Source organism: Hoplias malabaricus, chromosome 13 (genome assembly GCF_029633855.1).
Source record: "Hoplias malabaricus isolate fHopMal1 chromosome 13, fHopMal1.hap1, whole genome shotgun sequence".
NCBI lineage: Eukaryota > Metazoa > Chordata > Actinopteri > Characiformes > Erythrinidae > Hoplias > Hoplias malabaricus.
The window spans coordinates 907,753-934,717 of NC_089812.1; the positions used below are offsets into that span (position 1 = coordinate 907,753).

At 42.0% G+C, this 26,965-nt stretch overlaps 2 protein-coding genes across 6 annotated transcripts in view; one reads left to right on the forward strand and one right to left on the reverse strand.

Annotated features, from left to right (window-relative positions):
* fbxl16 (F-box and leucine-rich repeat protein 16) overlaps positions 1–21,784 on the forward strand; it is a 30,036-nt gene extending 8,252 nt beyond the window's left edge. Inside the window, exons 2-6 of the mRNA XM_066642171.1 lie at positions 4,703–5,366; positions 9,793–10,301; positions 10,475–10,559; positions 10,674–10,737; positions 11,433–21,784. Of these exons, the coding sequence (XP_066498268.1) occupies positions 4,719–5,366; positions 9,793–10,301; positions 10,475–10,559; positions 10,674–10,737; positions 11,433–11,581 (1,455 nt within the window). The 5' untranslated portion in view covers positions 4,703–4,718 and the 3' untranslated portion in view covers positions 11,582–21,784. The remainder of the gene's footprint in view (positions 1–4,702; positions 5,367–9,792; positions 10,302–10,474; positions 10,560–10,673; positions 10,738–11,432) is intronic.
* A 2,382-nt stretch (positions 21,785–24,166) lies between these two features.
* septin12 (septin 12) overlaps positions 24,167–26,965 on the reverse strand; it is an 89,248-nt gene continuing 86,449 nt past the window's right edge. For 3 of the 5 annotated variants that reach the window (XM_066641769.1, XM_066641771.1, XM_066641770.1), the window contains exons 9-10: positions 26,302–26,353; positions 24,179–25,800 (exon numbers count right to left, since the gene is read on the reverse strand). In XM_066641769.1, coding sequence (XP_066497866.1) covers positions 25,644–25,800; positions 26,302–26,353 — 209 coding nt within the window. In that variant the 3' untranslated portion in view covers positions 24,179–25,643. Of the gene's footprint in view, positions 25,801–26,301; positions 26,354–26,965 lie in introns of all 5 variants that reach the window. The other 2 variants (XM_066641766.1, XM_066641768.1) reach the window with 2 other exon arrangements.

Consider the following 26,965-nt stretch of genomic DNA (forward strand, 5'->3'; position numbering starts at 1 on the left):
CAGGTGCAGTGATCATTAGTCATCTTGTTAACCACGACTAGATAGCTGCTCCTTTCAGGTTTATGTCACAGGCTTAAGACTTACCTGATGAATCCCTGTAATCTAAGTCACATCATGGTGTGTTGAACATTGCTGTGTGTCTGATGCTGAGGAGCTCTACTGTGGTGCAAGTGCCTATATTAAACTGGGTGGCAGGCATGGCATATGGATGGGAGGTTGGCATCCTGCCACAGAGCTCTTCTTGGCCCATCTCCGGGTACACTGAGTTCCCAGCAATACCGGCGAGACTGTGGCTAACATGTTTAACACATTCCCAACTACACACGCTTACTTCCCAACTAAAAACACAATTGATTTAACATAGTTTGTGTTAGTTGTGAGATCGCAGATTTAATAACGGTGCTGATTCCGCCCTTATATTGACCTTGTGTGAATCTGAGGAAATATGCCTGTTGGAACATCGCTACAGAAACCTAAATAAGGTGTGGTAATGATGTATCCTGATCCATACCAGACATTGGGCATGTTGTCTGTCGGTGTGTGCAACTGCTCCATAGCGTCCCATTTAATATCGTATTTTTTTCTGCAGATTGTACAAACACTACAATATCATTCGCTAAATATTCGTTAAATGTGCTTTTGGACAAGAGAAGATCTCTGGCCTTGTGCTGCCTGGAACTGAACTGTGCTTTAACTCAGAGCTTTCAGCTGCTCTCCGTGGTGCTGAAGTTGCATTGAGTGGGCCTTAACTGCACCCCCCGGTAGCCCCCACCAATGCTGGCGCTCATCTCACTTCCTCCTCCACTTCTCTTTCTCTCGCTCTCTCTCTCTGCTACTGTACTCTCGCTCTTCCGCTTCCTCCCTGCTCTTTGCCTTTATAAGGCCACACTGTGTGCTATGCTACGCCTTCATTACATGCACCTGCTGCACCGCTGTGAGGAGCTTTCAGTTAACACCAGTGAAGACTCAGAGCTATGGGTCTGAACGGACATGAAGCTGAGAAAGGAAACAGACACAAAAGAAGAACATATCAAGCTGCTTGTGTGCCAGGGAAAGACTCCCCCCAGGGCCCTCAGCTGAGTATCACTGAATGCATGTGGGGTCAGGGGCATTTCTAGACTACTTGTTATACTGGGGCACAATTAGAATTACAGCTGTACACCTCTGCTTGTGAATCAGTTGTAGGGGCACACTTGTGCATCTAGTAAAACCTGTTAAACACTTTATAGATTACTCTGCCATGGAGGAGAAATGAAGAACAAATTAACACTAAAGAAATTTGTATATTTGAAAAATTTTGAGCATATAAACTGCATCCATCTTTATTTCCTCTGACCTACAGGAGGTATACATCAGAATGTGCCTTTTGCAGTTCCTAATTTAGTATGACATTGTCTAGAACTGAACGATTAAAAAATGACAGTCTTTAAAAGGCATATGAGATGCTCGTGAGATGTTATTTTGGGTGGTGTTTGATGCTCTTACCGTTATTTTCTGTGGGTAGGGAATGTCAGAATGTGTGCATTAGTGGTGTAGTGTGTATTTGTAGTGGGTTATACTGTTGTAAGTTTTGTATGTTGTAAAACACATAGCTATGAGCTATAATCACAGTGGCTGTTGAATGAAAAAATACTAGCTCTGACTGAAAGCATTAAAAACTCAAGGTACTGGAAAGATGCAGGGGCATTATACGAAACGAATGGCATGCAGTGGATTTGTGTGGTGTGTTCTGTTGCTCTGCTCATCAATCCTGGGTAAATTTGACTTTTTACTGCCATGATTTTAGTGGAGCACAGCAACATTTGTGTCTACTGATGTCCATGGTAGGCATTAATGTTGTATTGTAAGAAGGAGAATGTGCAATCAACTTTTGAGCCTTACCATAAAAAAGGAAGATGTCTGCAGGTTTCTGTGGAATGAATATTGGGAAGCACAGTTCATGAAATATAATGGATGCTGTAATAAAAGCAAGGGATGAACAAAGTAGATGCTGACCAACATTCACTGTGACTCTGTGGTTTTAATTTAATGATCTGGGGGCTCCCAAGTGGTTCACTGTTTAGCACTGACTCGCCAGAATATAGCCAGTTCATTCCCCACTTATCCCTCAACAGTACAAGCCAGAGAGACTTAGAGATGACAATGACTCTTGTTTTCTATATGGGCGGGCTGGCTCTTCCCTCCCCTCTCTCCTCATCACTCAAGCACACTGCTGGTCAGCACCCTCCTACAAACTTGTTGAGCTGTGGTTGCATTAGCAGCAGTTGGAAAACGAGCGCTGGAGCTTCTCGTGTCCTAGCCATCAGAAGACTAACGGTTACGGAGAAAATATTCTTCTGAAATATATCCCTCAAGATTCTAGGGGTTCTATCAGATGGATGTTTTCTTTCAGGTTGTATTTTAATGTGCTAATCGCTTCTTTGAAGAGAAGTGGCGGTGGTTTCAGGCATAGGATTCTCCTCCTGCCTCTGTTTAACAGGTGTTCGCCGGGTCTCTTGCGTAATCCTGCTGTAATTTTGCTTCTTTCAGCTAGCTCTCATCTCTGTGTGGATGCTGAAGCCTGTGCGAGTGGGTGGTTGATGTTTGCACTTCAGGGGACATTGCTGAGGTCTGTGTTTATATATGTATACAGCACAATTTGTTAGAACCATATGAGTGGACAGAATAAGCTCCATCACAATGTGTTTATCACTTTCAGCAGTTCAGTAACAGTGTTTCCATTGTGTGAACATCACAGGCTTTCAGTGTGAGCAAAAGCGGCTGCATGTTTCAAACACTGAGCGTCTGTGTAAAATGTGTGTCGTGTACACTGCGTCCACACGTTATGTTTGAAGACATAAGTTGTGGTGTGCATTGGAGAAGTGGAGCTGCATTTAATGGAGTGATCAGGCTTCATTTAGTACCTTTGGCATTAAGTCATCCAAAATGAACCATCCAGATCCAGTGCCTGAGCTCACTAATATTGTTGTGGCTTTATCAAATGCACACAGCAGTGTTCCAGCTAGTGTAAAGCCTTCTTCAAAGTATAGAATCAAATAGAATACAATTATAACTGTGGCTTGTTATCATATCGACAGCCATTTACAAAAAAACACTGCACAGATTCACGGAGTGCCGTCTTGAAATTTGCAGTGAATAGATCAGTCGGGAGCTCTGCTGCTCGTTCTGATGGAGTGTGAGTAATGATATGCAAATAAACATGTTTTTTATCGGTGCTTTTATCCCTTCCTGCGGTGCAGTAGAAGTCTGTAATTAGCGTGTGCCTGTGTGCGGCAGTGTTTTGTGTCGAGGTGATGGCCTCTCGAGAGCCTTATTCAGGAAAACGGATGAAAGCGAGAGATTCTCATTGACATTTTATTGGAGCAGCATCAGAGCTCAGAGCGTGAGCACCTGCAGGCTGCCGCTGAGGGCGTCCGGGAAATTATGAAGCTTAAAAATAGCAGGGTGATGTCATGTTTTGGACATTTAGCTTTGATGACTCTCAGCATGCTAATTCATCATGTTCTGCGCAGCACTGACTTGTGTTTTTGTCATTTCCTGTTCGCTTTCAGTGCTGTGTCTGTCTGCTCTTGGTGCTGTACCTTCAGCTTTGATGTAAGTCATGAGTTAAAAGGCTTTGGTTTTGTTTGGTTTACAGATGCAAAGCTGATGGATGCAGAGACTTTTTATGCAAATCTTTATGCAAATGTCTAGTTTAAAAGCTCCTTGCTGCTTGTGGCTGTAGTTACATACATAGTCTTTTAAGGTTTCATTAAATACATTAAATCTTTACCTTTCTTCTCCTGAATCTTTCCTGACTCTGTTTTATTAAAGAATCAGAAACAAATTGTGATCAAAGCTAAGTATTCAAAATGCGACATTTTACTTTATCAAGAATCAGAATCAAATGATGTGAACTTGAAGGATTCATAGTTTAATATTTGCTTGCTTAATAATCAGAATAAAATTCTGTGGTGGGGTGGGAGTATTTATAATGGCTGCGTTCTAGTTGTTTATTACACACTAATACAACACAAAATATTAACATACTGCACATTTTCTTACTAAAAATACTGTGATGAACTGTTGCTATGACAACACGTCACACCAAGCTGCAGCTGTCATGCGGTCTGCTATTTTTTTCAAAAGCTGAAACTCTCTAAATCACTCTACACTGTGCAGTGTATACATCTGCATTACAATACTGAATTTATATCAGACAATAAAACCATTTATATTTGGCTATAAGCTTCAGAATTTAGTGCTCGGTCTAAAATTCTATGAAGTGCACTATGTAGGGAGTAGGGCACTATTTGTGACAGAACACAAATTGTCCCTTTCCATCTACTGTTGGTTTGTGGGACAGTAATATCCATCATTACCATACTCAAAAATCGACTAGCATGAATTATGGATTTTATAATATACTTAACTTTGGCACTTGTGTGATTAACTATACTGCATTCTACACACTCAAACATTGGCTAGAATTAATACTGAGTGTGTGGTTAGGAAGCGCCCAGTGTAATGATTCACTTAGTTAAGAATCAGAACTGAAACATGGTGAAAATATCTTGATTAGGAGCCAGAATTGGTCTTTACTCCAATTTGAGGTGTCATTATGTTCTGAATCAGTTCCCAAAGAATCAGTATCATTTTGAAACTGAATGAATCAACACTTCTGCTCATTGACTTTGTCCTGCCTCCCCCTTCTCTCTCCAAGGCTCTGAAAGCTGAATATGTCCACTCCCAGTGACCTCAAGCCTCCCTGTGTGACGAGGAACGGCATGGTCAAGCTGCCCCCCCAGCCCAACGGCCTTGGCTCGGCCAGCATCACCAAGGGCACGCCTGCCGCCAAGAACCGTCTGTGTCAATCGTCCTCGGTGCCCACCATCCTGCCACCTCCGAGCCTACCATACCACCTGGATCCCTTGCCTACAGCGGCATCTCTTCTGGGCCCAGACCTAGACAATAGCCCGCTGATGGCAATCAAACCCCCGCTGAGGCAGTTCCCCAAGCCCCTGCTGGAGAGGCAGCTGGTCCTGGACGAGAAGGTGCTCAACCGCCTGCTGTGGTACTTCACCAGTGCCGAAAAGTGCATCCTGGCGCAGGTGTGCAAGACCTGGCGCAAGGTTTTATACCAGCCCAAGTTCTGGGAAGGAGTGACCCCCATCCTCCATGCTAAGGAACTCTACAACCATCTGCCCAATGGAGAGAAGGAGTTCATCAGCCTCCAGGCTTTCGCCCTCCGCGGGTTCCAGTCTTTCTGCTTGGTGGGAGTCTCAGACTTGGACATCTGTGAGTTCATAGACAACTACCCGTTGTCCAAGAAAGGCGTCAAGTCCGTCAGCCTCAAGAGGTCCACCATCACAGATGCGGGACTTGAGGTAATGCCTTTATGTTTATGTTTTTGTGCTCACCACACATATGCTATTAGGTAGAAGGAGACTAGAGGGAGTGACCAGGCTGGTTTTAGGCATTGGGATCCACACAGACCATAGGGACTGCCCCTCCATACCACCTCCAGCAGAAACCCTAGCTTTCCCAAGGTTTGGTCTCCCATCCAAGTACAGACCTGCTTAGCCTTGTGGGATTTACAGGTTCATGTGTTCAGGTGCTGCATTGACTGGCTCAGGAGGAGTATCTGAATTGTGTCTGAGTACCATGAGACTAACGTTTCCTTTGACTTTCCATTTGATCACACCTGATTGTTGTGTAGTAGAAATGACAGAGACATTAAGGAGATCACTTACTTGTTTTCTTTAATGGGGAAAAGCTCAAAGTTTTTCAAACAGGAAAGGAAAATAGACACAATTTTAAAAAACGCACTCACAAAGCACCAGAGAAGAAGTCCAGATTGCGCAATAGTCATCCTCCTTTTTGTAAACGAATGTGCAGCCATGACTCCACTCATCACACTTCCATCTGAGCTGTTGCTATTCTCAGACTAGGCTGCCGTTACCATGGTGACGCTTCAGTCCTTAGCGATGCTGTCCACGCCAGTTTATTCTCAAAGGTTTAGGCCTTAGATGGTCAATCAGAACCAGATTCAGAGTCACTTTATTTCAGAGAGCGTGTTCCACAGATACCCATAATAAGCATTTTTTGGAAAACCCACATGTATTCCACATGTACCCTCCTGTATCCAGTTCCCTATAATAGTGCACTATATAGTGAGTAATGTAGTGAATAGTGAGAGCCATTTCAGGCAGAGGAGTTGGGCTGGTTGAGTGACCAGCGAATGACAATGACACACTGATAAAACAAGACAAGTGCACAGACTATTTACAGCATCATCTTCAAAGGAACAATCTGTCATTTTCTTCTGTTTTCAGTTATTCTTCTTCAGATTATGACACAAATACAACACTGGCACCTAGTGGCCTGGACATATCAAATATTCTGCACTCAACCTATTTTAAACATGGCCGCCCCCATTCGGTCAACCCATTCTATGGAGCATAAACGGTTTCTTTCTGGGACTGCAGAGCAGTTTTGTTCTTTATCTTGTGAGTAGCACTTTATAGAAAAATGTGAAAGCAGTTCATAAATGTTGTATGTTACACTGTAAAAAAATTGCTGTAAATTTACAGCGAGTCTGCTACAGTATTTTACTGTAAATCACAGTATTGTATTATTCAATTACAGTAATATGCTGTAAATTTGAAATACAGTAGTGTTCCTGTAAAAATACGGTAAATGGGAGGGAACTCTGCTGCCACTATTTTACTGTAAATCACAGTATTTACAGTAAATTATTGTATTATTCAATTACAGTAATATGCTGTAAATTTGAAATACAGTAAATGGCTGGGAACTCTGCTGCCAGTACTGTAAAATTTACAAGAAATGTTTTACAGTGTACTCTTTGGTGGTGCAGATAATAAAGCTCAAGGTAAAAGGATCCAAAGAGGATGAATGAGTGTTTGAGATTTGAGCAGAATCTAAACGGCGTAACAACCTGTTATTTATACTACATTACAGCGTGATATTGATAATTGTGCAAAATGTTCGTGCAAATCTAGGGCAGAGCAGAAGTGAGCACAAGGCCTGGACCCTGCCCAGACTCTCAGCAGGAGGCAGGACCCTGAGAACTGGCCACAAAAGCGGTTTGTTTTTAGTCTAATTAGTTCTTTCAGCATGAAGTCTGTGCCCTGCCTCACTGACATCTCTCTCGTGTGGTCTGAGCTGTGCAAAAAAATTCTTGAGACAATACTGCCAATATAATGTACTGTGCTGCACTGTGTTTAAACTCGGTAATGTATCTACAGCTACTGTATATACAGTGTACTGTAGATATTCACTGTAAAGATACACTAGATACAGCTGTGTACTGTAGATATTCACTCTACATGCTGTAGATTGTAGATACTGTAGATTGAATTGTGTCCAGGCTGCTGGTCATTTCTCTCCAAATAGATCATTTTGTAACTACTTCTCATGATTAAGACATAACGCCATGTGTGCACTTGAGGAAGCAGCATGTGGTTGCTTAGTGATGGAAAGCAGTTTGCTCTATCTCTTCTTGTTGGGATCTCTAAGTAGGTCATCAGGGTCAGTCTAGATTCTGAACATCCATCTTTGATACAGTCTTTTAGCATACTGAGAGCATTGGGCATAGGATCCTTCACAGTGACCACAATTGAGAGTTTACTGAGTCCATCCTTTGCCTTCCACTCTTATCAAGAAACATCAATTGATGGTCAGAGATGGTCAGTTCAGTCGCAGAGCTTCCTTTGCATGATCTGAATAATCCCAGACCTATTCAGTGATGCTCTGGGCTTCTGAAACACTAGGATCTTCTTACCTTCATTTTTTTTACTTGGTTTCTTCCATGTTCCAAACTTTGGAAAGTTTATGGTTGTCTCTCAGGACTCTGCAGGGTACGAGGCATAACCTCACTTAAGGGCAAGGTCGCCCTGTTCTTCTAGTTTGGAGTTACCCACATCCGAATATCCCATGTTTTGAGTTTTAGGAGTTTTAGGACTGGGTCAGTGTTAGCACAAGCAGAGCAACTGTATCCACGGTGACCATTGGATTATGTTCTTTTGCATCTACTTCCATTTCTCAGGGATTCTCAGCAGCATTGCATTCTTTCAGACCCATAATTGCAAGTTCTTCTCACAGATGGACACAGCAGCTGTGGACTTGCTCAGATCTGAAACTTGATTGTGTCAGAAACATGTTTATTGTCTCTTAAAGAATATTTTGATGGAAATACAAATAAAGTGTCCCTCTGAATGAAAATTATGACTAGTTCACACACAGAGACAGTGAAGGACGTCCGTTAAGTTAAACCCAGCTGTTGCACACTTGTAAATTAATCCTCTTTATGTAATTAAAAATGGTTGTGTCATTCACAAGGAGGAACCGCATATTTGGAAATGGCTCTTGGCAGCGCTTTTAATGAGGAATAAAAAAAAGTAAAAGGCTTTTCTGCGAACATGGTGGGGGTTAATCCTGACCTAACTGCACAGTAATAGGAAAACAACTGCACAATCCTTTCACACAAATGTTGAAAACAAGGATTTGTTTCATTTTTATGAGTCTAAGCTTGATTTTCCGGAAATGATAGAGTATGTGGACACTTTATGGGGTGTGGTTTTGCTGCCAGTGCGGTTTAACATCGGTGGATGAATTACAACATTTAGAAACTTTTAGCACTGTCCATAAGAGCAATCAGACTGGTAGTCAAGTACAAGTTATTCATTATTCATTCTTCAGAATGTTCCTATGAAGATTAGATAAAAAGAATAAGAAACAAACACAAAAGAAGAAGTTAAATAGTTGTTGGTCGTCCTCAGAACAATGTACTGACCACCCCAGAGCCCAGAGCTCAACATCACTGAATGTGATTAGAATTAAAAGCCAGAAGTTCCCTCTCTCTGATACTCTGGGTCGAGGCGAGAACTAAGCCATCTGAGAAAAAATGTTTCCCCCAGTAAATACTTTCTCTGACTGCTCTGAGTGGAGCCTAGAGCATGGAGCTCCACAGAGCTGCTGACAAGCTAACTGGCACTAGCCAGGTTTCTGTTTATCTTAAGCATGGCTCTCGTTATCTTCATAATTAACATACACTAATAACCATTCAACCATTCACAGTATTGAACATATGTCTGTCACACTTCATTGTGCTGCTAGGTCCAGTTGTTCAAAGTACTACATTTACCATTTCCTACCTGCCTCCAAAAGTTACATAGTGTAGTTTCTGGAGTGCTGAGCTTAGAGTAGCAAAGACATAGGCTCTGTTCTCCTTATTCAAGATCTGTGAAGCATCACAATGATTTTGTAGCTGTAATTATAAGGTAAAAATACTACCTAGTGTTTATTAAACCTTATTAAAATACTTCGGAATTGTCTTGCTTTTTCTGATCCGTGTTAATGCCACTTTTAGTTATAAATTCATTGTAATGTGTAAAGGTCATTATGCGTGTAATTGATTGTGATTGCGTGTCTGTTCCCTAATGATTTTGAGCACAGCTTGCTGTTCTGCTAATCCTGGTCATAATATTTTATGCAGCTGAAATTTCTTCATTAATTAAATGAATTAATTGCATTTTCTCGACTTGTCCTGTGTTTGTTGCTGTGGGAAAATATTGTCCAGTCGTTTATGGAGTCTGCTCCGATTCCCATTGCACTGCACACTCTCCATCTCCAACAAATCACAAGCTTTCAATGTGAAATGAATCAATCTTTACCCCTTAAAGGTGGTGGTCTCTGATGGCCATATTCTATCAGAGGCTTACAAGGTAGTCTTTGGTGTTTAGGGTACTTAACCTCATATAGTTGACCATATTTAATTATAATTTTCAGGTGATGCTGGAGCAGATGCAGGGCCTGCTGCACCTGGAGCTGTCTGGCTGTAACGACTTCACGGAAGCTGGTCTGTGGTCCAGTCTGAACGCCCGTCTGACCTCCCTGAGCGTCAGCGACTGCATCAACGTGGCGGACGATGCCATCGCTGCCATCTCCCAGCTGCTGCCCAACCTGTGCGAGCTGAGCCTGCAGGCCTACCACGTGACGGACACGGCCATGGCCTACTTCACGGCCAAACAGGGCTACACCACGCACACGCTGAGGCTGCACTCCTGCTGGGAGATCACCAACCACGGCGTGGTCAACATGGTCCACAGCCTGCCCAACCTCACTGTCCTCAGCCTGTCGGGTTGCTCCAAGATAACGGACGACGGTGTGGAGCTGGTGGCCGAGAACCTGCGCAAGCTCCGTAGCCTGGACCTGTCCTGGTGTCCGAGGATCACCGACATGGCCCTTGAGTATATTGCCTGTGACCTACACAAGCTAGAGGAGTTGGTGCTTGACAGGTAAGTGGACAGTAGCTTACATAGATCACATATGTCGAAGATATGTGCTGTGTCCAATATTCAGACACTAGATCAGATCATAGGAGTCAAGAGAAGGATGCATTTGCAATAGCACCGAAGGAAGAGATCCGAAGTAACTAATACTTAACTTTTCTGTGTGTGTGTGTGTGTAGGTGTGTACGGATCACAGACACAGGTCTTGGCTATCTCTCCACCATGTCCTCACTGCGGAGTCTATATCTACGCTGGTGCTGTCAGGTAATTATACTGCAATTATTTTACAAATGTATTGTTATTAGACTTTTCATATATTTATATATATTTATGTGTACTCTTCATCGTCATCCTCATCATCATCACCACCACCACCAGGTGCAGGACTTTGGCTTGCAGCATCTCTTCGGCATGAGGAGTCTGCGCCTTCTTTCTCTGGCAGGTACGTGTATATCATGAGTGGATTCAGCTACTTTAAGGTGCACCCACAGTGGACACGGTATGTATAATGTTCACAGATAAGTTACAAACCGGACACTCGAGAGCAGCTGAACTTGAACATTAAGTCACTGTGCTTAAATCCCCAGCACTGGGCTGCAGAGCAGTGGAACTGTGTTCTCTGGAATGATGGGGCTCCATCTGATACCTCTGGGATGAGTGGAAGTGGACGTCAGTGTGTGCCTGTTAATGTTTAGGCTGAGTGCCATCAAATTACAGACATGTTCCAACATCTGCTGTGAAACATAAGTCATGACTGCTGTTACATGAGCAACATCCAGCTGTTGCCTGGCACTGAATTTGATGGACTTAAGCTCATAGGCAACTGCTCTCACTCTCACTCAGTGCTTTTCTGTGGAGGTTATACAACGTGTGTGTGTGTGTGTAACTGAATACCAGCAATGGGCACCATTTACAGCAGTTGAGTCCACTACTCACACTGATCAGAAGAGGTGTCTACAAACCTTTGGCCACATGGTGTAGGTGCATAGGCTGATGAAACCGTGGTGTCATTTGTTTGCCGGTACATTACTGCATTATTCTTAGAACTGGACGTGGGCGGTGGGCAGGGAGTCAGGTTCTCAGCTTTTGTGTGTGTGTGTGATTATGTGTGCGTTCTCTGTCTTTGCTTTGTATTAGGCTGCCCCCTGCTGACCACCACCGGCCTTTCGGGTCTGATCCAGCTGCAGGAGCTGGAGGAACTTGAGCTTACCAACTGCCCTGGCGCCACGGCTGAACTCTTCAAGTACTACTCGCAGCACCTGCCTCGCTGCATGGTCATCGAGTAGATGACCATTTGGACCTCCATCACCACTTAAAACCTCCTCCTTCAGACAAATGAAAAGAAACCAGACTGATGATTAACCCCCATTTCATCCCGAACCCAGCCAGGGAACTGAGGAGAAACCATGAGGATGGGAGCTGACGGAACCAGCCGGAAAAGCGCACGGATTGGATTACCAGGTCGGAGAAAGTGACCGAGTGTCCCGAAACAGGCCTTGGGCAGATGCAGGAAAGTGGAGTGTAGAAGTGCAAAGGAAGGGGGTAAAGAGGCTCGAACCTTTCATCAATACGACACGCCACTCAAGCCATCCGCCTTCCACTCGACACAGCTGTCCCTCGTCTCCTCTCATATTGGCTTTTTGTTCTGGAGGCGGAAGAACGAGGCCTCTCTGGCTCTGTGAACTTTGAAAAGGGAGGGACGGAAAGAGGAAGAGTGTGAAAGGATGAGAGGAAAATGGAGGACGGCTGTTGAAACAGGGTCTCTCTCTCTCTCTCTCTCTCTCTCTTTTTGCTTCTTGTACAGCTACACGCCAGACGCCTCTCTGAGTCTTACGTCTTTATCGAGTAAAAAATAAGAAATCCCAGCTGTTTAGGAGGCAAACAGCTGCGTAGAGTTTCGCATCAGAGCTGCACGCTTTCTCGCTTCTTGTCTTGCAGTTTCCTTTTTTTTCCAAATCTTATTTTTTTAAGTCGTTGTTTTGTTTGGAATGAGGATGAGGATTTACTGTGAACATTCAGGTGAAGGACAAAAGGTCTCGGGACTCATTTGAGCTTCAATAGAGACAGAAGAGGACGCAAAAGGGAAAGACACATAAGTCTATCTATTAAAAACACAAACCTCTTGTTTTCTTTGTCCAGAAAGTTAATCTTTTGTGGACAGATCATTTCACTTCAGGATTTTCGAATTTAAACAGGAAACAACATGGGTTTGAATTGTTTAACTGGTTTAAAGGACATTTGTCTTTTTTTTTGGAAGGGACAGGGGGTAGGGAGACTGTAAAGGGACTTTTTTTTGCTGTACATACAGTAGATATTCCATTGGAGCTTGGCCTTTTTATGAAACCCTTTGATTTCTCATTCCATTTTGGTGTCTATAGTTATTAGTGACTTGTGTGCAGGTTTCAATATTAGTCCTCTGCTGCTGTGGGGGCTGTATGAAGGACACACAACGGTGCCGAGCCCTTTACGGACGCTGGAACACATGGTGTCCTTTTCCACAACCAGTATAAGCAAAAGCGCTAGATAGTCATTGTCTAAAACTGTCAATGGATGCATGGGGTACCCACTGGTCTACTTGTACTGCCTTAGATCCAGATCCCTGGACCCCGAGGAACTCTGAGACTCCCTGCCAGGAACAGGGAGGATTTGCCCTTGAGCAAGGAAGCACCTTGCATTCTATGCAATCTGAACTAGCGTACTAAAGAGACCACCATCAACTTGCCAGAGGTGGGATGGGAGCTGGGTCCAGACTGTCCAGGTCACAGATCAGTTCTTTACCAGCTGAGCAAGCCCAGTTCACAACCCATCTATGTGGAGTTGATAGCTGTCTCTTGAGACTGCTCATTAAGGTTCTGCAGGTTGCGAGCCAATCCCTCGCTTAAGGGCAAGGCCACCCTGCTCCTACAGTTTGAAGTGTCCTCACCAGGGATGTCTCAAGGTACCACCAGGTTCCTCAGGGTGTGGGAGGCTGATGTAAGGTAATAAAAGCAGACCAGTGTTATCCCTCCCCATGACAAATGACTTAAATGCAGAAAGCTTCTAAAGTGTAAAGGAATACTCTCCTGATCCCCGTCCTCTAAGTCCATGCAGTGTCATCACTTTCCACAGAGGATAGTTTCAGCACGTTTCCCTGCACTGAAATCTTACCTGAAAATCTAGGACGAAGTCAGTCGGCAGCTGCTGGACTGTGTCCGTTAAAGTTCATGCAAAACTCTGGAATATTTCACTGAAGGACACATTTGCATAAACGTACATAAACATTTGCAAAGGCTTATTCCAACAAGTGTCAGTCATAATAGTTGCAAGTGTTTTGACATCTATCAGCCTTTGGAGGTGTTAATAAAAGGTTTATGCAGGTGTTGATTTTCATAACAGTATCCAAAACATTATTTAGTACATGGGCTTGTCCATTGACTCCAAATGGTTAAGTCTAAAGTCTAGGTGCTAAGACCTTTCAGAAATAGGACTAGTTTCTTGAGAAATCCATGGTAATATAATACAAACAATGTGTTTCCTGTCACCACGGATACCAGCAACATTTTCAGGAAACTGAAAGTGATGGGGAAGACTTTTATTTTGTAAAAGCAGCTTCAAATTTGTATGATTCTGATTTAATGACAATGCGCTAGGTCCAAAATGGCTCCCTATTCACTATTCCCTCTATTACTTACTATTAATGACACTATTATAGGGATCTGCGTTTAGGAGGGTAGTGAATGATTTCAGACACTACTTTATGCATGTTTTTACCAGACAATGCAGTAGATTATGGGTATCTGTAATCCGCTAGTGTACATGGGTTGTACGTTATTTTTTGTGCTGCATTGTGGGATTGTCGAGTGCCTGAAAATTGTTCACTATGTTTCGGACACTACTACACTTGACAGAGCCCCAAAATAGTGCACTATGTAGTGAATAGGACACAGTTTTGGACACAGCGTTTTATCCTAATTCCAGAATTATGTATTTACTTGTAAGGGAAACAAGTCAAAAACTATGATCTGTGTAGACCGACCATCTGGAGCAGATGTGTCAGAAGCAGATGCAGCTGCAAAGGTCTAGAGTATTCCTTTAAAACAGCTTTGTAGATAAATCTTTAACCACAACTCACTCTTCAAGGCAGTTGGGTTCTCCATAGATGTGCTTTCTAACACAGTTCCAGGTTTTACTCTGGACGCAGTACTGTCATCGCTTTCAGTTTGGGATACATCTGTGTTGCCTTCCTCGCGGCAGCATGGAAAACAAAGTAGAAATACTCCATACGCAGGGATCTATGTGAAGTATACACTTCTATAAAACCAGCTCTGTGTCCTCTCATGGGACATATGTGCCCCTACCATCATCTCAGATTGGATTGTGCTGTTTACAGTTGTAAGAAGCATCAACATTCAAATTTTTTGATTGGGATTACACTGTAACTTTGTGTCGCTGTCATCACAACAACCTCACGCCCTATACATGGGAACTTTATATGTGAAGGAAAGACTTTTTGGACCCTTACTTTTGGGTCATTTCTGAAGAAAAACATCATCTATCATGTGGTAACTCTGTGTTCTGACTGTAGTGATGTTTTTTTCGCTTTTAAAGGGACACTCCAGCCTTAAACTACCATTTAATTAGAGATTTGCCATGTCATTTTACTTAGGCTTGAATTTTTCCAGATAGAAATCTCTTTCACTATATTACCCAGCATGCATAGCACATCTATACGCAACATACAACAATTGTGCTGCCTACAAATCTTAATTCTTTAGCTGTAATGCTAGCTACTTTTTTTGGCCTTCACCAAAAAAGAACAATCTGCCCTTAAAGTGTTAGACATTTTCCAAAAGCATCACCCACCTTCAGAAGGTGGGGTTTCTTATATTTAAACTAGGAAATCTCACTTTAAACTCTACTCCACCTCCTTTAAGAGCAGAATAAGCATGGTTACAGTAGACATAGCTATGGCCATTTGGCCGGAGTGTCCCTTTAAGACCACAAAAAACTGCAGGTAAACACCTACTTCTGGAATGTTTCCTTGAATTAGCAGCTAGCGAAAGTGGTTTATGTCACGCTTATGTTGCACAGCGATTAGACAGAGCCTAAGCTAACAATGACCTTTCCTTGGGGCAAGGTGTGGTCAAAACTGCTAATGAAGGGCCAGGTTTTATCCCTCAGGCCTTTCAGAGGCTTTTGGTTCTTACCCTGGACTCTGAAGGCTTTGGGCTTTACAGGTCAGGAGCTGCATGATGTTCATTAGAACTTAAGCCTGTTTGCTTTGGAGGGTGTGATTTTTGGGGATTTGTGCATTCAGGCCCTCCATAGAGGTCAGAGGCTACTTGTTACAGATGACCCCTTTCAAAATAAAGGTTTTTGAAAGGATTCCTGGGAGCATTGGAGAGTTTTGATTTTTTTTATTTTATTTTTTTTTGTAAATACATTTCAGGAACCTGCACATGATGTAAAGGATCTACACCAGTGAAATCCAGGAACCAATCAGGAACCTTTATTTATTTTTAACAGCGCAGGTTGTACAGGACACTTTTGATTCTCACACTCTGTGACTTGAGTTATTTTGGGAGCTGTATTTATTTGCTTTTGCTTCACCGTGTGACGGTGGGGGTTAATTTATAAAGTTTTATTTATTTATTGAAACAAAGAGGAGCGTGTGTTATTCGCGCAACAGAATCCGCTCAGTTGGGATCACATAGGAAAGAGCAGGGATTGCGGAATCGCTTCTGAACGGCAGGGCTTTGACCGTCATTGAGCTTGTATTATTTGTTGTTGTGTTTTTTTTTGTTTTTTTTTTTGTTGTCAGGTGAATTGGACAGAGCTGGTTCTTTTGTTATTAGCCCAGGCTGCAAGCTTCATCACAATGGTCTGGTAATTTCTGGTGGGGACGTACAGAGAAAAATAAAAGCATTACAGGGTTTTGGTTTCGCTGACCACAGAGTGACCCACCTCGCTGGGCCCAGGCCACTCAGCTGATTCTGTTTTATTGTAGTTCTTTAGGACACGATTCGATGGAAACTTTTGGACATGCAGGTTTGTGGATTAGCAGAACCTAAAACCACTCGTCGAGGGTTTTTTAGCAAAGTCTTATAGGAAAAAAGCATGGTGCATGGTGAATAGGGAATATGTGTCTATGGTTACTGCACTTTCTTGAATCAGGTTCTTTGATTGAAATGGGTTCTTCTGTTGGTGTGATGTCCAGGGTTTAACACTAGAAGAACATTGGTGCTACATAGTACCATATACAACATATTCGTCATCACTCTGAAACAGTGCAGTGTATAGGACCACTAGCTTTACTAAAGAACCCTCGAAGGAACCGTGCAGAACATTTCTCGTGCTAAATCTAACATAAAAACGTCTTTAAACAGCTATTTTCAACTACTTACCTGTTACATCCTCCACAGAGACAAACCCAGGCCAGGAACCGTTCTAATAACTCTGAGCGATAAGTGTTTACTGTTCTATAGAGAACTCTTACCTTTATTAAAAGCATTGTTTAAAGTTTCCTTTGGGGAAAATGATATAAAACAACCACAGAACACCTGGGATCACACACAGCTCTTTTGAACTCGTGAATCGTTCCAAAATGGATCTGTGTAGAAAGTCTTGAGGCCTGGACATGAACCATTCTGAGCCAATTCCACAGACGGATGCTGGTTTAAAGTCTCCGTTCTTGTTTCTCCTTGTGTTTCCTGTAACCAGAACCATGTTGCAGTATTTTTACATCCACCATCTCTTACCCACCGAGGAGAAGGGGTGTTCATTTTTAACCAAAGCCTGGAATAAAACACAGGCTGTGGAACACTGTTCTTCCATTCTCTCATCGTCTCTCCATTCACACAGTCAGCGAGAACCATTTCAGATGATATACGTAGAGAGAGAGAGAGAGTATACTTATTAATATTAATATATATATCGCTACAGAGGAATATTCTGTGAAACCCTCAGAGATGGTGTATTACAATTATATGAAAATGAAAATAATTTTACAAAAACAACTCGTAGTTTTCTCCGTGAACCACGCCATTCATCCTCTCAGTCTGAAAAGTGGGGACCGTTTTGTTTAAGTCAGTTTTTAAAGCTGATCATATCCCTGTGAATAAAGCACTAGGCTGCAGATCGACTCATGCACCTCTCACAGCAGATTTGTTACAGGACGGTTTTGTTTTAGCCAAAGTCTGTTTATTAAATTTCCAGTCAAAACAACCATGATTATTTTTTTACAGAATTCATTTCTGAAGCAAAATATAATTAACCATTTCATGAGAAGAAAGAAAGTAAAATGAACATAAGGAAAGGAAAAATAAAAGTGGAGATACACAGCCCACATCAAATAAACTACATTTAAAGGCATATTCTCCCTCTTTTCTACAAGAGAACACAGTTCTGGGGTCTTAACGAAACATCTGTGACCTGCTTTTGTCAAAACACCATAAAGATCAAGCCCCACGGCTGGTTATTGCACGTGCCCTTTTAAACGATAATGATCCGTTTCGAGGTTGACCCCGACCCGAGAGCACAGCATCGAGGAGCCGAAGCTCTGGTCTAGTTTCACTGTGTGGGACGGTAGGGTCCAGATACACTGTCATAACATGCCCCGTCTAAATCTTTTATCTTTATCTCTGAGAGAGACACTGATTTCATAAACTGAAGAATCTAAAGTTGTATTTGGGAATTCAAACAGAAAAGTGTAACCAACTTCTTTGACTGAACTTTAGGGTGTGGTTTCCCAGACAGGGATTAAGCCTAGTCTTGGACTGCACAGCATTTTGAACAGTGATTTTCCTTTGGAAGGAGGACATAGTCTAGGACTAGACTTATTCTGGAGGTCCTTGAGGGTTTCTTTAATGAATGAATTTGGTCTTAGAGGCTGTTTTGACTGGGAATGAAAGAAACGGAGAGTGTATAGTACTTTATACCTAAAGATGTACTCCAGCATGTTTGGACATTTCCATCTGATTTCAATGAAAGTCAATGGGCAGTTGCTCCAGCTCCTGTCCACTGACTTTAAGGCAGGAGGCAGTGAGGTCAGGGACATGTAGAAGTGACACAAACGGGGGGAAATGAGCGATAACACTGTGGATAAAGTGTTGTATTCATTAAAAATAATAATCTGAGAGTGTGCTCTTGTTAGTGAGGTCAGAAACACACTGACCCTTAGAAATGCTTTCATATTAAGAACCAGGGGGATAGATATGCAAAACGCCTGACGCCTTTTAGCGATGAATTCCAACAGTTGTGGACGGTGGAGCACTGCGTATAACGATGTTGTTAAGCGAGAACATCATAAGTTTAGTCCAACTCTCATATTTCTCAATGGAGAAGTTGTAATAATATTACAGTTATTCAACACATTTAAGCACTGTTTTAAGTGATTCATACAGAAAAATTATCTTGAATTCTTGGGTATTTTCTAAAAAACTTGAAATGATCTGCCAGTAGAAGCTGGTGCTTTCAATGCACAAAATCACTAAAACTAACAACCTACTTCTAGAATATTTAAGCAGTTTGAAGTGATTTTTTTTAGTCCTTTTAAAGTGCCTTCTTTCATTGGCAGATCATCTGAGGATACATCTTCATTTTACTGGATATAAGGCTTAAACAAGTAAAATTCTACACAAAAAAAACACTTAAAACCGCCTAGAAATACTTTGAAAAACTACATCATTTTATTACAACAACTTTCCATTGAGAAATAGAGCTATGGACAAGCTTTAAGATGACTTCCCTGTGCAGATGCCTTCCCTACAGTCCTACTGTGTGCAATGAGCTAGAATCAGACGTGTTTATGACCAGGACCCGGTGTCGGATGTGTGATGTGTGTTGCGTCTGGCCCGCTGAGTTGTGTCTGAAATCTTTGAGCGTTATTAGTTTTTGAGTTAACACTGGCCTTGCTTTTGCTGGATTTTACACTTGTTACAGAAGTGCAGTGTCCACCCGGTGGGTTGGAGATAGCTTTTGTCCGAGTTGTTTTGCTGTATATTTAAAAAACCCATTTGGAAGGCCAGAGCCCTGTGAATGTTCTCGTGCTGTGAAAGAATTTCATGAGCTCACCATATCACTCCTGGTGCGTCGGCAGTTTCTAGCTGCTGGACATTAAAGGGGCGTTCACTTCTTTCACATCTGAGCTTTTCTAAACCTGTACAGGGGTCGTTTATAGGCACCTCAGACGCTTTTTCATTTATTTTAACATTATTTTCACAAACGCTTGTTTTACAAAAATAATTATAACCAGAATTGATAGCATTGATTACTTTAACTGAACAATGGACATCACTTTGTAAAAACCGTGACCGTAAACAAAAGAAAAGACCCACTTTTCTTGGCGATGGTCAGGGTCTTCCTGCTGGGAGTCAGGCTGTACTCTTCTTCACCGGTTGTAATTGTGCGGCACAGTTTGCTCTAAAAAGGAAATGGCTATAATACATTAGAACCTATTTGTTTTGGTTGGTTAGGAATTTAGTCCAAACAGGAAGTGCGCCGCACACAGCGGCAGAATACATTTGTATAATTCCAGTGTGCAGAGGCAATTAAAACAACTAGAAGCTTTAGCCTCCACAAATGCCTCTTCATGAACAAGTGCTGTGCAATTTTACAAGGAACATCTTTGTCTGCATCCGCCAGTGGGTGGGGGGTGTTTACAATTTCTTTAATATAGATTTTGCAGTTGAATGAAGCCCAGTGAAAGTGTGTGTGTGTGTGTGTGTGTAATGGGAAGGTTTGCTTTAATTGGGTAGGTGTTTAAACCATTGATATAAAATCTGTGGTGCCTATAAACAACTCTATAAGTGTTAACACTCCAGTGAGATAAAGCTGATCTTCCCCTTTAATGCAGGTCAATATCCAGCCCCTAACTCCAACTTTTCAATATGAATTCTCCTGTTATTTCTGGAACAATTCTGCTGTTAGGTGTGAACTTATTGAGAGTGGCGGTGAATAGTAACCAGACGTCTACACCACAGCATTTTATTTCCTCTCCTCTAGTGGTGACCTCAGAGTGTCTTATGAGTTTTATATGGATTGTAGATGATGGGAATATTGTAGTAAATAAAAATAAATTAGGAGATAAAACTTCTCTTTAGTGAATATTTTGCCTTATGACCCCCTGCATGTACCTCTCCACCACGAATGTATTTAAAGATATGATGGGTTTCTCTCCAGAAACATTACTCCAACCATTCAACATCAACGTCCCAGTTCCCGTACAGGCTTCAGACGTCTGGTTCCATTCACCTCCACTGTGAACAATTCAGACTCAATACGTTGCTCCAAAACAGAGCATTTCACACCAAACCAAATCCATGCTTCGTTTCTGCAGAAATTCAGAAAATACAGGTGAATTCCCTTTTAACGGTTTAACCATCAACACATCGAGACAATGTTGAGAAATCTGCTACGTCAACAATATTTGTGATTGTACATGTTTTAATAAATCATACGAGTGATGTTCCACTCGCACAAGGTCTGTTCCTGAAGCAGCCTTTGACAGGCTTCTGAACAGTGTCCAGTCGTTACTTCTTCTCCACGTTTCTCATTCCACTCTTGATCTTTTCTCCCGCTCCATCCATGGAACGCTTTTTACTTTAGGCTTCTTTTTTTTGTTTTCTGTAAATAATGCTGTAGTGATTATTATTTACTAGGAAAAGCGGAACGTTTCCTTGACTCCATCTCATGGCTGCAGTGCCTTGTAAGACATGCGTTGTTGTTTTGAAATGGTTTGGTTCCAGTCTGCACCGTTTTAGTAAAAGTTGTACAAAAGGAAACTGACTCAGAGATTGCTTTCTGATGTTTGTGTTTGTGTGAGTTACTCCACTAACCAACTTCACCTTTAAAGCAGGTCAACTGTCTTACAGTTTAAGTTTAAAATTAAGCAGTGACTGGGGCTGATTTTTTTTTTTCATCAGAACATAGCTGAAGTTATGTAATAACATAATTTTGGGAGTAGGACCACGCCTGAACTCCTCTCAGCTCTGTATACACCCCGCAAATCCACGACATTTCTGCATCAGACAAACTCTCTTCATTTAGTTCAGGAGATGGATCTGGACTCGACTGTTCACTACGTCAGCTCTCTCCTCCACGCTGGGTCATTCCCGCTGATCCCTGTATTCAGAGCCATGCTCGGCCATTATCAAACACACAGAGCCTCCTGTTTTAAACTCGCTCCCACCTCCACCCCATTCTCATATTCATCATTTATCCAACAGGGGTCTGGCTTCATACGCATTCATAAGCCGCCCTTTACTCCTCCCCAAACACTTCTGAGTTCACCTCCCCGCTTCAGCCTCTAGGGCGTGGTCCGTACCAGCAAAATACTGTTATATGATAATTGCAGCCTTCAGGTGGGTGTGGTTTTTCTCTGTCTTTCTGCACTAATTCCACCTTTAAATCATCGGCCCATCGACTTCCATTATGTATTTATGAGTTAATATATGTCTGATTTTTTATTTTCATCAGTAAATGTAACATGAACAATACATTAACAATAAATTCAGTCCTAATGGGAGGAGTTTGGTGTGTTCTCCCTGTGTCCGCGTGGGTTTCCTCCCACAGTCCAAAAACACACACTGGTAGGTGGATTGGAGAGTCAAAAGTGTCTGAGTGTGTGTCGCCCTGTAAAGGACTGGCGCCCCCTCCAGGGTGTGTTCACGCCTTGCGCCCAGTGATTCTGGGTATAGGCTCCGGACCCAACGCGACCCTGAACTGGATAAGGGTTACAGACAATGAAGGAATGAATGAGTGGATTTAAAGCTGGAGTTGGTTTAGCTGGAATGTTTACACACACTTAAAACAGAATAAGGAAATGTCTGTGACTGCCTTCAAATGTGTGTGATGTTTTCTTATTCTTCTCTATGAGTGTGTGTGTGTGTGTGTCCCCTACTAACTACGCCTTTAAAGCATCTGCCCATTGACTTTCATTATTCTAAGCTTAAAGGTAAGCAGAGATCAAGGCCGACATCTGGTCAAAACCAAACCAGGTCAGAGCCCAGATCAGATCAGAAGGTTCTGTATGTGTTCATACAAAAAAGAGGCCTAATTTATTAATAATAATAATAAATGTATGTGCAATTGTTTAAAATATTTAAACAAATTATAAAGGAAGTCAATGGGCAGTTGATTTAAAGGTGGAGTAAGTTCATGTGGAGAATAAAACTCCTGAACTGTCCAACATTAGCCACAGAAGCGAATGTCTTTCTAAAGAAATATTTAAACTCCTGTGCTGATAATAACACGAATAACACACAGATCAAGCCACTTATTTTTAACTGTTTTAAAAAGGGGAGGAACTACAGACTTAAACCTAGTGAATGTAATGCATCACTTTTCTCAGTAAATCTGAAAGAAGAGTTCTCATGATGTGCACAGCACTGACGTAAAGCTGTTTTTAACAGGATTTTTGAGCGTGTGAATCTGCCCAAGCCATGCTTTTGCTTCAAATCTAAACCACACAGGGATCTCCCTCCATCTCTCCACAGTCCAGTGAGGAATGGGACTGGTCTAATCAAGGTCTAATTAATGATTTAAAGCCACAAGAGACTCCCGTTTGGCCACAGAGCTTTTCCTAATGCTTTGTTTCACTGCAGATGGGACTGGGTTCTGATTAAAATGAGATTTGTTGTGAGAAATTAAGCTTAAAGGGGACATTCACTCTTTTCCACAAGTGAACACAGTACTGGGGTCTTAACGACATCTGTGAACTGCTCTGGTCAAAAACACACAACAAGCAGCGCTCTCCCCTGTTCAGCCCCTGTTCGTTTAAATGATAACGAGCCACTCGCTGTTCACCCGGACCCCGAGTGCACAGGAGGAAAGAGAAAGCTCAGGTTTTACCCGTTTTTACTCGGTTCTCTTTCTTCTCTGTTTTCTCTTCGTCTGCTTCTTGCACTGGAGCTAAATGGCGTATGAAGCTTGGAAATGCAAGTTTATCGCTATAAAACTGCACAAATGCCCAAATCATCACACACTTCCAAGTCATTAAAACAGGTTTGTTCACACGGGTTCAGGTGCTGTTTGACTGTGAAACTGGATGAGCAGCAGCTCAGTGGTAGTCACGTATCTGTAATTCGCCACATGACAACTCCGTGCTAGTCCAGTAGCAGGTGCTCATACCCAATCAGATCGGATGTCATACAGTGCGGTAATATCACTGTGATCGAGCCTGTAATGACAGATAGCTAGACTTTCTAGATTCAAAATCCAATTTCTGTTTTATTTTCAGAAAATAAAACCCTAACAAACTGAATGAAGCCCACCGTCTGCTGCCATGTGGTAATTTACACTGCCTTACATCCCCCTCCAGTCTCTGTTTACTGTTACAGTTGGAAGGAGTAAACCCAGTAAACAAGGAACGTCCCTGGACGTTAAAAATAGATCTAAAAGTAGTCTGTCCGTCAAGGACATATTTTAAACGTCAATGGACGTCCAAAATCCATCTTAATAAGTTAGTTAAGTGGTGACCAATCGATAACGTCAGTGGACGTCTAAAACGCGTTTTATACAAGTAATTTATTTCGTGACCAATTAATAACGTCAACGGACGTCCAAAATACGTCTAATAGTCGTCTTTTCAATGTCTGTGTTTGGTCGTCTTTTCAACTTTCATTTTCAACCTTAAGAGAACGTTGATTAGACGTTGATTTACATTATTTCAACGTTGAATCAACGGCTAAATGTTTACTGGGAAGGTTTTCTGATCCCTAATGATTATATTAGGAGTAAAAATACGTTTGAAAGCATTCTGTAAGGTGTAACTGTAATTTAAGATTCGAACTTTCTCCTGATCTTTTGCCATTTAATGGTAACATTGTTAATTTTATGCCAATTCATGTACATTTTATCATTCAAGCACCGGAACAACAAGAAAAAACTTAAAATAAAGTAGCTTGAAAATAGCAAGTGAATTTATTTGTCACTGCATTTGTTATAAATTCCATTGATTTGTTCTATTTTTGGGAATAAGAGTGGATCCTGAAAAACGTGAGCTTTGATTTAATGACATAAAGATGGTGGTTTTTATGCTAGCAATCGAACATACAGTCATCTGTTTTAAATAAATGACTACTGTCTTTTTTAATACAACCACAGCTGTTACCACAAAGTGATTAGGAGGTTTGAATTACACACACACACTTAAAAAAAAAAAAAACGTTGCACACCTAATATTACTCCATCTATAAAAATAATGTATATAACGTTTGCATTTCTTCTTGGCTCACAATCAAGGGCCATATCATTAAAACCAGTGGTATATTAACAACATTTGGTTTGACGTCCTTTTTCAAAGCCCCGAGGATATTTAGAGAGGGCAAACGAGATCAATCAAGAGTGCGCACAAACAGTGACAATCATTTAATCATAAATCAATCGTGTTTACATGGATATTAATATTAATACGGTGGACTTGATGGAGCCGTTAGTACATGGTGAATGAATAAAACAGAACAAAACTGGAGTATGTACAGTAGCTTTCATAGAACACAGTCGGAGATGAGGGTTAATTGTACAGTTTTAAATCTATTCACAATTTTAACGACGGACAGTAAATGTACCTTTAACAGAGAAGAGGAAGAGAGAAAAGGTTCTAGGCTCGGTGCTAAATGCTGCTCCTTCAGGACACTTGGTTTTCTGTTTTTTGTTCCCCCCCCAAGACAAAGTCACTCCCTTTACTTTTGGCATCATTTAAAAAGACGTCAGAATAAAACACAGCTCATATCTCACTTTTGGTAAAATTGCTCTTATACATTGACTGCGACTCTCTTTCTCACAAGCAGTAAAAAAAATACACAAGCTAGAGTTAGAAACATCCAAAAAGCGAGAATGGATAAAAAAATAAGGTGTCTAAGGTTTTCCACCTGTTTATCTTTTTATAAAAGGCCTAAAAAAGAGCGGTTAAAGTCAAAGTCAAACACCCTGATCACATTCTTCTGTTTGTTTCATCTCTACTTACTTCTTCACATCATCATCATCATCATCATCATCATCATCATCGTCATCGTCACAGCCACTGTTTTCATTCTCAGGTTTATTTGAACCCATTTCCTCTCATTTTCTCTTAGTTATCTCCCAAAAACCCGACCCATAATATAGACTCCTTTAAAAATAATCTCGTATATGAAGTTTAAAAGCCTTTACTGCGCAGGAATTGTCTTTAGTCTTGTTTCAAACCTCTCTGTGATGGCTCTCGTGGAGGAAGAATGTTCTTGCTTTTTTTTTTCTTTTTTTGTGAGAAAAATGACATTTAAAAAAAACCCCAAAGTTCTCTCCACACAGGAGTCCCGGGACCGAGGAGGGTATCAGGGGCAAGGAGTGTATGAAGGGCCTCCTCCACACTCACATGGGGACACGCGCCGCTCAGAGCTGGCTCTCACCCTCGTTCTTCTCGGTACCGTTCTCCAGAGTCAGGGAGGAAAAGTCCAGTCCGTTGGCGTTGCTCTCGTTCAGCAGTCTCACGCGGTACGTCTCATAGTGGATGTAGTGAGTGACGTCCTTCAGATCCTGCAGGTGGGACCTGGGGAGAGAGAGATAGATATGATCACAGGTTTGACAGTAGGTTTGTGTGTGTGTGTGTGTGTGTGTGTGTGTGTGTGTGTGTGTGTGTGTATACTGAGATCTGTGTCACAGAGTAATACACTGAACGATCACTGGATTAGGAACACCTACCTACCATCTGTTTCTGTGCTTATTTGGAGAGTGAGGGTAGATACACTGTTCCTACTCCAGTGATCATTTTAATGAAGCAGCTGCACATGAGCCTAAGGTCACAAGTGTTGTCTAGAGGGGAATAAAGACTGACACGGGGCTGTGTTGTACTCTGGGGTAATGAAGCACGCAGAACTATTGTGATGAGCTGGAGTGGTGTTTATGATCCAGAACCTGACTGATCTCTTTAGTGTTTATGTGGCTGACCGCCATCAAACACTCACAGCAATGTTCTGAAAAGCTAGAAAAGAGGCAATCTCTGCATTTACATTTACTCTATTACACCAAGAGGAGACGAAACAGCACTCACCGAATCAGCAGGTCTCTCAGGAGGGCGAACTCGCAATGTGCAACGTTTTCAACTGCAACAACAGAAGCACAATCGGTGTTTAAAGGAGACACAGTGAACAAAGTTTGTCAAAAGTGTTGTTACATTCATTGTCCTAAATAAATAAATTGCACCCAGAAGGAATCAGCCGACAGAGATGAAGCTTGAGGTCTGTGCTTTTGACGTCCTGAGACATGCAAATGATTCAAATTTCACGCTCGTCCACGCGTGTGACATAAGCAAGGCCTTATCTCTGTATCTGAGCGACTACATAAGGTCGTCCTGCTGTACGTGCTTTCCATTCTGAGTCCTGCTGTTGTTGTGGTGGCCTCCTGTGTGAGTAAGCCTCGGAGAAGAGTTCCAAAGCAATTCCAGCAGTCGGAGGAGTGTGAGAGGGGTCTCGCATTGCAGAGTTAAGTGAAGCGGGATGGTCTTTTATTGATAAATTGTGCACCAAACCGGTCGTGATATTACCATAGTACACTCCTGTGGCGTTACTATCAGTGTGTGAAGAGTGGGAGAAGAGGGTTGCATTGACAATCCAACACAATGGGCAGCACTTTGAACACATTTTATAAGTGGTCAGAAACTTGTAAATAACTCATGAAAGTATAAAGTTACATTAAAAGCACACCCTTGTTTTTCT